Source organism: Equus caballus, chromosome 5 (assembly GCF_041296265.1).
Source record: "Equus caballus isolate H_3958 breed thoroughbred chromosome 5, TB-T2T, whole genome shotgun sequence".
NCBI lineage: Eukaryota > Metazoa > Chordata > Mammalia > Perissodactyla > Equidae > Equus > Equus caballus.
The window spans coordinates 45,805,214-45,814,156 of NC_091688.1; the positions used below are offsets into that span (position 1 = coordinate 45,805,214).

The 8,943-nt window shown below is 41.0% G+C and overlaps 1 protein-coding gene across 22 annotated transcripts in view; it reads left to right on the plus strand.

Annotated features, from left to right (window-relative positions):
• The window catches only part of OTUD7B (OTU deubiquitinase 7B), a 55,101-nt gene that overhangs the window by 33,257 nt on the left and 12,901 nt on the right, over nucleotides 1-8,943 (plus strand). For 15 of the 22 annotated variants that reach the window (XM_023641278.2, XM_070268349.1, XM_070268353.1 and 12 more), the window contains 4 exons: nucleotides 2,696-2,884; nucleotides 4,873-5,100; nucleotides 6,690-6,791; nucleotides 7,573-7,700. In XM_023641278.2, coding sequence (XP_023497046.1) covers nucleotides 2,696-2,884; nucleotides 4,873-5,100; nucleotides 6,690-6,791; nucleotides 7,573-7,700 — 647 coding nt within the window. The remainder of the gene's footprint in view (nucleotides 1-2,695; nucleotides 2,885-4,872; nucleotides 5,101-6,689; nucleotides 6,792-7,572; nucleotides 7,701-8,943) is intronic. The other 7 variants (XM_070268361.1, XM_070268358.1, XM_070268360.1 and 4 more) reach the window with 1 other exon arrangement.

An 8,943-nucleotide genomic window follows, 5' to 3' on the forward strand; every position in this document is an offset into this window, starting at 1 on the left:
AGGAAGCTGGTTAGATAGGCAGGAAGCAGAATACAGGGACCGTTGTAGGTCATGGTAAAGAGTTCAAAATGTCATTCTGTGTTTGGTGGGAAGCTGGTGAAGGGTTTTAATCAGGGGAGTGACATGACTGGATTTGAGTTTTTAGTAGTGTAGTGGTTGAAGGGTAAGGAATGGATTGGAAGGTGACCGGAGAAGTGGTGAAAGCAGTCAAGAGTATTGCCACAGTGTAGGCAATAGTAGTAGGTGAGAGATAATGGTGACTGGGACGGGGATGCAGTAGCACAAGAAGTGGGTGGGTTTCAGATGTAATTTAGAAGGAGACTCAAAGGACCTGATCTGCATTTTCTCTCTGTCTCTGTCTTTCTATCTCTTGCTTTTTCCTTTAAAAGTTAACTCTGGTTGTAGTGTAAAGAACAAATGAGAGAGAGTAGAGATTAGGAGTAAAGAGACTAGAGAGCCCCCTCCCAAAAGACGAAAGACCAGGTAAAGATTATGAGGACAGTGAATTGGGGCAGTGACAATAAAAATGGACAAGAAAGAATAGATTGGAGAGTTGTTGTAGGCATACAAACAACTCTGAGGATTGACTAGATAGTGAGGAAGGAGGTGGCGTGGGATCTAAGGAATAACGAGGAGCTGAAGATGACTGAAGTTTCTGGCCTGGAGGGGTTGTGATGCCGTTACTGATTTAGGGGATACAGAAGGAGGGGGAAAAGCAAGTTTTAGGAGGGAAGGTGATGGACATTTGGTTTGGGACATGTTGACTGTTAGGAGGATCTGATGTTAAGGAGTTTTGCAGACAGTTGTAAATACAGACCCAGTGCTCAAGACATGTCATTTACTCATTCATTTATTCAGGACAGAAGTCCTCTCTTCTTCAACAAATATTTATTGAGGACCTATTGTGTGCCAGCTTCTGGATGCTTGAACAAAACAAACAAAAATCTCTGCCCTTGTGTTCTAGCAGGAGAGATAGTCAATAAACAATAAACACAATAACCAAGTAAGGTATATTATAAGGTGTTATGTGCTATGGAAAATGGTAGGGTGAATGATGAGGTAGGTTGCGACTTTCAATTGGATAGTAAGGGTAGGCCTTATTAAGAATGTGACATTTGAGCAAATACCTGAAGGAGATGAGGAATTGTCTGTGTAGGTATATTGGGGAAAGAGCCTTCCAGGCAGTGGGCATAGTTCATGGAAAGGCTGTAGGTGGGAGCGGTCTTAGTTTATTCTAGGAATAGCAAAGAGGCTGGTTTGACTGAAGCAGAGTGAGCAAAGGGTGTTGGAACAAATGGTGACTGTAATGATTCAGAAGTAACTTCGTCAGGCATGGATGATTAATATAGCTTAACTGGAGAATTATAACAATAATAAGAAATATAACAGCAACTGCAACAAATACATATATAATGCTTTCTGTGTACCAAGCACTGTTCTAAGTGCTTTCAATTCATTTAATCTTCATAACAACACTATATGGTATCATCTCTACTTTCGTAACCAGGGAAACTGAAGCACAGAGAAAAGGCTAGAAAAGTAGGCCAGGTCATAGAAAGCCTTGAATGTCAGACAAAGGAGCTTAGGCTTTATTCCGTAGGCAATGGTAAATCATTAAAGATTTTGATCATGGAACTGATATGATCAGAACTGTGCTTTAGAAAGGTTAGTCTCATGGGATTCTTAGAGTGGGTTGGAGGGGGGATGCTAGGTGATAAGAATTGAATTAAGGTGGTGGCAGATGATAGAACAGAAAGAAGTATGAACAATTATGCAGTATGTTATTTATCCAGTAATTTAACTGGAGAAAGCAACAAAAAAAAATCCATTATGACAAGTCTATTATTTAGGGCCTTGTCTTCAGTAGAGTAGTGATTCTTAAATTTTGGGGTAGTTAACAATTCTCTTTGGGTCTGGCCCTGTGGCCGAGTGGTTAAGTTCGCGTGCTCTGCTTTGGTGGCCCAGGATTTCACCAGTTTGGATCCTGGGCGCAGACCTAGCACCGCTCATCAAGCTATGCTGAGGCAGCATCCCACATAGCACAGCCAGAAGGACCTACAACTAGAATATACAACTATGTCCTGGGGGGCTTTGGGGAGAAGAAAAAAAAAAAAGAGGAAGATTGGCAACAGATGTTAGCTCAGGGCCAATCTTTAAAGAAAAAACAAAGTTTAAAAAAACAATTCCGTTTGATAATCTGATGACAGCTCTCAGCTCTTTCTTTAGAAAAATGCATATACCTATAACTTTATATACAATTTCAGGTGGTTTAGGACACCGTAGAGCACTTCTAGGCTAAGAACTCTCTGGATCTCAGAGTTTGGAGACCTGGGCTTGAGTCCTGCTGGGCCCTGGTGACTTTAGGCAAGACACTCTGCCTCTTTAGGCTTCATTTCCTTTATCTGTAAATGAGGTTACTAGGTCTCAAAGGGCCCTTTCAGTTCAGAGAGACAAACTTCCTCTGCTCATGGAGCTTACTTAGGAAGTAGACCATAAGTAAAGAAAAGAAATTGTGATATCTTAGATTGAAGTGTTGTGAAGAAAATTAAAGCAAGGTGTGGCTAAGGGAAATGACTGAAGTGCGTGAGTATACGCTGGCTAGTTTTGATAGGATGGTTAGAGTGTTCGTTCTGTTTTTTCTCAGTTCCCCTGTACTCTGAGTGCCCAATTCACTTTTTGCTTTGTCTCCTGACAGGAAAGAATTGGGACGTGAGTGCCGCCCTCAGTGATTTTGAACAGCTACGTCAAGTCCATGCTGGGAACCTGCCCCTGCCCTTTAGTGAACGGAGTGGTGGCTCCAGGACCCCTGAGAAAGGGTTTTCTGATAGAGAGTCTACTCGCCTTCCCCGACCCACCCTACAGCGGCAGGATGACATCGTTCAAGGTAGTTGGGTAACTGAGGGGTGTTTCTGTTTACAGAGTAGAAAGGAAGGGAGGGGACTGCTAAGTGGAGTCAGAGAGTTTAGTGATCCCTTGAAGATGATTCCATTCCTCCCCCTTCTCCCTAGCCAAACTGATCAGAGGTGGCCTCAGTCTGTCCAGTTGCTGAGCCCCTTACTGTCTCTCTGCACCTTGAGTGTTATCCTGTATAAAGGCCTTCTTTAGATACTGTGAAAGAAATGGAGGGAGGAGGAGAACAATCTAATTGTTGGGATGTGGTACACATAAAGATAGAATTCAAAGGATCACTACCATCTGCCTCATGGGAGGGCATTTTGTTAATATTTGTCAGTATCTATCAAAATTTAAAAATGCTTATATACTCCGAAACAGCACTTTCATTTCTAGGAATTTATCATCTATGTGTATGTGCATGTGCGTGTATATATACATATATCCTTTAAATAAATACATACACACATGCATAAATAGACATACACATATGTAGTGTAAAGCTTGAAAGTTAAAGCTTGAAAATAACTCTTAATGTCCTTTAGCAGAGGAGTGGTTAAATAAATTGTAATCGTCCATATTGTGGAATACTCTGCAGCCGTTAGAATTAGGTAGAATTTGACGTGCTATATTGGAAGAATCTCTAAAATCTATTGAGAAAGGTAAGTGTATATAGTATGCTTCTGTTTATATTTTTAAAAATGATTTTAAAGGCTATATGTGCTTCTAGAAGGATGCAAAAGGTTGCCTCTGGGGAAGGGGTCAGGAATTTTGAATGAGAGAGATTTCTTTGTAACCTTTTATACAGTTTGATTTTTTACCATGGGCACATGGTACTTTTTAAATACCTAAAAACAGAGTTTAAAAAATGGCATCACTTGGGGCTGGCCCGGTGGCGCAGCGGTTAAGTGCACATGTTCCACTTTGGCGACCCTGGGTTTGCCAGTTTGGATCCCGGGTGCGGACATGGCACCGTTTGGCAAGCCATGCTGTGACAGGCATCCCACATATAAAGTAGAGGAAGATGGGCACAAATGTTAGCTCAAGGCCAGTGTTCCTCAGCAAAAAGAGGAGGATTGGCAGCAGATGTTAGCTCAGGGCTAATCTTCCTCAAAAAAAAAAAAGACGTCACTAAAATATAACTTCAGACAACTCTTGCCTTACTTTGTGCATCGTCTCTGGCAAATATTGGATTAAGAATTGCTACCCAATACGATTTTTAGCTCTTTGATTATCTTTATATAACTGAAGCCATGCAAATGAATTGTAATACTACACTGAGCACGTTATGGTCACCATTGTAACATCTGCTGGCGAATTTTAAGTGCCATGTATTCAAAACAAATGAAATAGTTTGAGTCACTATCTGTGTTACTGACTTTCTCTATAGCATGTTAAGTAAGAATTGATTGTACCTATAAATTTCTGATAAATATGAGTATCAAGAAAAGTTGTAATAAATAATATAAATTAATGTTATTGATGGTAGGTCAGAAAGTTCCTGAATGTGTAAGATTTGTGATTAATTTTCTATAATGGAAATCCTTTTCTACATTTCCAAGATCCTGAAAATTATCAAAGAGATTATTTGACTCAATCTAGCCAAATGAAACCCCATTCCCTGGTTCCCTCTTCCTCCCACCAATGACCAAGTTGCCAAATGGAATGGGTCCCTAGTATGTGGGGAAATGGAAGTGAAAGAAGACAGTCATAGGGAGAAGTTGTTCAGGTAAAATTCCAAAAAGGGTAGACAGAGGAATGTATATTTGGTGCTAGTGTGAATGCCTGGAAAAATGCCACTTTCTGTATTTCTCCAGTTGTGTTTGGCTTGAGAAAGAGGGTAGTGAAATTGGGTAGCCAGTTAGACTCTCAGTTTTTCCCTGACTGGAAACCTTGGCAAGAGGTAACCATCACCATCTGAGTGGAGAGTTCTCTGAGTGGGCTGAATATGTTCTAAGGTGACTCCATTTCTCATTGCAGAAAAACGCCTGTCTAGGGGCATCTCCCACGCCAGTTCCAGCATTGTTTCCCTGGCCCGGTCCCATGTCTCCTCCAATGGTGGGGGTGGGGGGAGCAGTGAGCACCCCCTGGAAATGCCCATCTGTGCCTTCCAGCTTCCAGATCTCACTGTGTACAATGAAGACTTCCGCAGCTTCATAGAGAGAGACCTCATTGAACAGTCCATGCTGGTCGCTTTGGAACAGGCAGGTCGGTGAACTCTTCCTCTCCTGTGCTTTTCCCTCTGCTCTCCACCTAGAGGCAGCCATATGGAGGGGCTGGGCTTGACCAGTTACTTCCAGTGTAAGTGTGTGATCTAATTGCAGTCACAGTCAGCATCAGTCAGATAAACCTGTCCTGAGCTAGGTGCTTCTTCAAGTTGAAGAAAGGACACAAATTAAACACTTTCCTCTGGAAATTTCCTGTTTGATGGAAGGGAAACCAGATATACACACAAAAAGCCTAGGAATCAATACCTAAAAATCAATGTATGAAAAAAATACAAGTGAATTATAATTGGCTCTAGAACACCCTTGTGAACTGAAAGAACCAGTGCCGTATGTGATGCATAGTAGCAATTAATCTAAAAGTCACATTTATTTATATGAACCTTTCTCAAAAGACTTATTTACCTATACAACTGTGTTTATCTTAAATTATTATTAGAATTAGTTAATATGATAGGTTGAGGCAGCTGGGAGTTCTGGAAAAGCTAGTCAGTTATTAAAAACTCCCATGGGGGGCCGGTCACTGTGGCAGAGTGGTTAAGTTCGGGCGTGCCACTTCAGTGGCCCAGGGTTTCACTGGTTTGGATCCTGGGTACGGACATGGCACCGCTCATCAGGCCATGCTGAGGTGGCGTCCCACATAAAATAGAGGAAGATGAGCATGGATGTTAGCTCAGGGCCAGTCTTCCTCAGCAAAAAGAGGAGGATTGGCAGCAGATGTTAACTCAGGGCTAATCTTCCTCAAAAAATAAAAAAAAAAGCAAGTTACCTGGCTAGTGAGATTATAGGCCAGTTTTATTTCTGTAGACTTTTCAGTAATTTAAGAAAACTTTTAAGCATCATTCATAAAATATTTTCCTCATAGGTATAATAGATTTGCAGTTGTGGGATGACTATACAGAATTGGGACTCATTTTCTCGGGTGTTTTATTTACTTTGTCATATTGCTGATGTCTTTAAAGTCACACTGCATACATGCTGACATGCTGACTGTCATATATGCAGATGAAACTTGCATGACACTTTAAATACATGCTTTGGGTTGTTTTTCCTTTACTGATGATAGATTTGTGCTGAGCTTTGTTGCTACAATATTTACCGGTCTCCTGACCAGAGTGAAGGAATCAGAGCCAGACCAAGCAGTCAACACAGATTTCAATCTATGACCTTGGCCTCATCATCTAACCCAGGATTGTTCAATCTTAGCACTACTGACATTTAGGACCTGATAATCTTTGTTGTGTGAGCTGCCTTGTGCATTATATTGTGTTTAGCAGCCTCCCTGGCTGCTCCCCGTTGGACACCAGTAGCATCCCTCATCAGTTGTGACAACCAAACATATTTCCAGACATTGCCAAATGTCCCCTTAAGAACCACTGATCTAACCGGTCGTGCTCACCAGATTCTGATCGATTAGATATAAATGAAGAAGATATAAAGAGTAATAGAATGATGGTTTTATTCTAGGTAGGCTTTCTAGAGGAGGCAAATTTGGAGTCTGTTTTAGAAATAGGGAAGTGGGAAAGGCTTTATGGATAATGTGCTCCTTTCCTCTTCCTCCTGTTTCTGTAGGGCGTTTGAACTGGTGGGTAAGTGTGGATCCCACCTGTCAGAGGTTGCTTCCTTTGGCAACAACTGGAGATGGAAACTGCCTCCTGCATGCAGCCTCTCTTGGTAAGTCTTGAAAGTGATCCTCCCTTCCCTTATATAAAGAAAGTGATAGAGTTAAATCTCTTACGTAGGACTTGATCCAACCAGCCTTGATCTTAGGCAGAAGTGACGGTTCAGAGCAAGGTTGTGTGTGTGTGTGTCAGCAGGAAGAGATGGAAGAGAGCCCTCCCGTGGTTTTTCAGTCTTGTTTAGAGATGGTATGGAGAACACAGGATTTAGCATGAGCCCCACACTGAGAGCTGACCCCCAGAAGTAATTAGCATCAGTAAGCAAGAAGTATATAACTGTATGTGTGTATATAAGTCTACTTAATATTTATTCTTTTGGTGTATAAAGAAAATATATTTCATCAGTCCTTTGTGAGACATGTTTGCTTTAAATTTTAAAGCCTATGTATAATTTAATATATTATTTGTCTTAGCTTTAAAAAAAGTCCCCATTTTCCAAATATCCCTCAAGCTTTGATGCTGATTGCCATGTGCCAGACCCATTTTATCTGCTGCTGTGCTATATTTTAGTTCGTTAGACTTGCATCACCAGGAAGGGCTTCCTGCCAGGAGTTTGTAGTATGTTGTATATTCCCCATGTTCAAGTTCTCAGTTTCTGAACTTTCGGAGTAGGAACATCTTTTCTTTCTTAAGAACCTTTCCCCTAAGTCACAGCAGGAGTTTCTTTGAACCTAGGCTTCCGCCTGATTTCCTTCATGCTGGAGTCTGTGTATCATAATTAACAAGTGGAGTTGAGTCAAGGTAAGGTTTCTTTCTGTTATGCTTTCTTGCCGTAGGGATGTGGGGTTTCCACGATCGGGACTTGATGCTGCGGAAAGCTTTGTATGCGCTCATGGAGAAGGGAGCCGAGAAAGAGGCATTAAAACGGCGCTGGAGGTGGCAGCAGACACAGCAGAATAAAGAGGTGAGGGGCCTTGGGTGGGAGCACCTTGTTTCCCAAAGTTACCTGGGGAAATGCCCAGTGCCTACCAGTAGGAAATGTCTCCAGATGCTTAGGTTGGTGTTACTCCTCCTGTAATCCTAGAAATTGTACAAAATGCAGATAACCCCACAGGATGAATGCCTTCTGATATAGTCATGAGAACTGGTGTGGGGAAGCAGAGACCTGTAGAGAAGGTATCTTAACATTGTGATTTTCACCTGATAGGTGCTCGAGAAAAGCCTTTAGTGGCAATCCTTTGCAAAATGAGATATCACAAGTCCATAGGATTTTTATTGTTTTGTTTCTTTGCTTAAAATAAGCCTAGACCAATTTTTAAGGACTTATGTTTTCAACCCTTGTAGAAATGTAAATGCTTAAAAAATGTTTTTGGCTGTATATACCATTTGTTTTTCATATGCTCACTTTGTTTGTTTAAAAATTTTAAAAGTATGCTTGTTAACTTGAGTTTGAATGGTACTTCTCAGGGGTTTAGTAAATGTTGAGGCTTCTTTTGTATAAGAAAGCAACAATGGACTGTTTGTACTTTCCATCCCCACAAGAGGGGTTGGGCAAACTATGGCCCATGGGCCAAATCCCACCAACTAGTTTTGTAAAAAAAAAAAAAAAAAAAAAGTTTTGTTGGAAACAGTCCCGCCCATTCATTTACGTGTGTATGTTTATGTAAGTGCTCTCCTGCTCCAGCAAGAGAATAGAGTAGTTCATATGGCCCCCAAAGCCTGAAAGATTTACTATCTCACCCTTTACAGAAAAAGTTTGCTGACTCTTTCTCTTTAATAATGACAATATATATTTACATAAAGATAATGGGTCTTCCTGTTTCTTTTTCCCCTGGTTCCCTCTCTGTCTTTTATGTTTAACCTCCTGCTCTTCGTGTATATCTATATTTTACCATGTATATGGCTAGATGTTTCTGGCATTAATATGAGACTATCTCTTCAGAAAGTTATCTTTTCTTTCCATGTTCTTTCTTTTCTCCTTTTATTGTTCTGTCATAACTGACCATAATGTAGAACTAAGGGTTTTTTTGTTTTAGTTATTAGAATTTTATGCCCTGAAGATTTAAAATATGTAAGTAGAATGTGTTATGTTTCTTTCTCAAAAACAAAAAATCTGGGGCTGCCCCATGCCGTAGTGGTTAAGTCTGGTGTGCTCCACTTCGGCAGCCTGGGTTTGTAGGTTTGGATCTCATGCATAGACCTACACC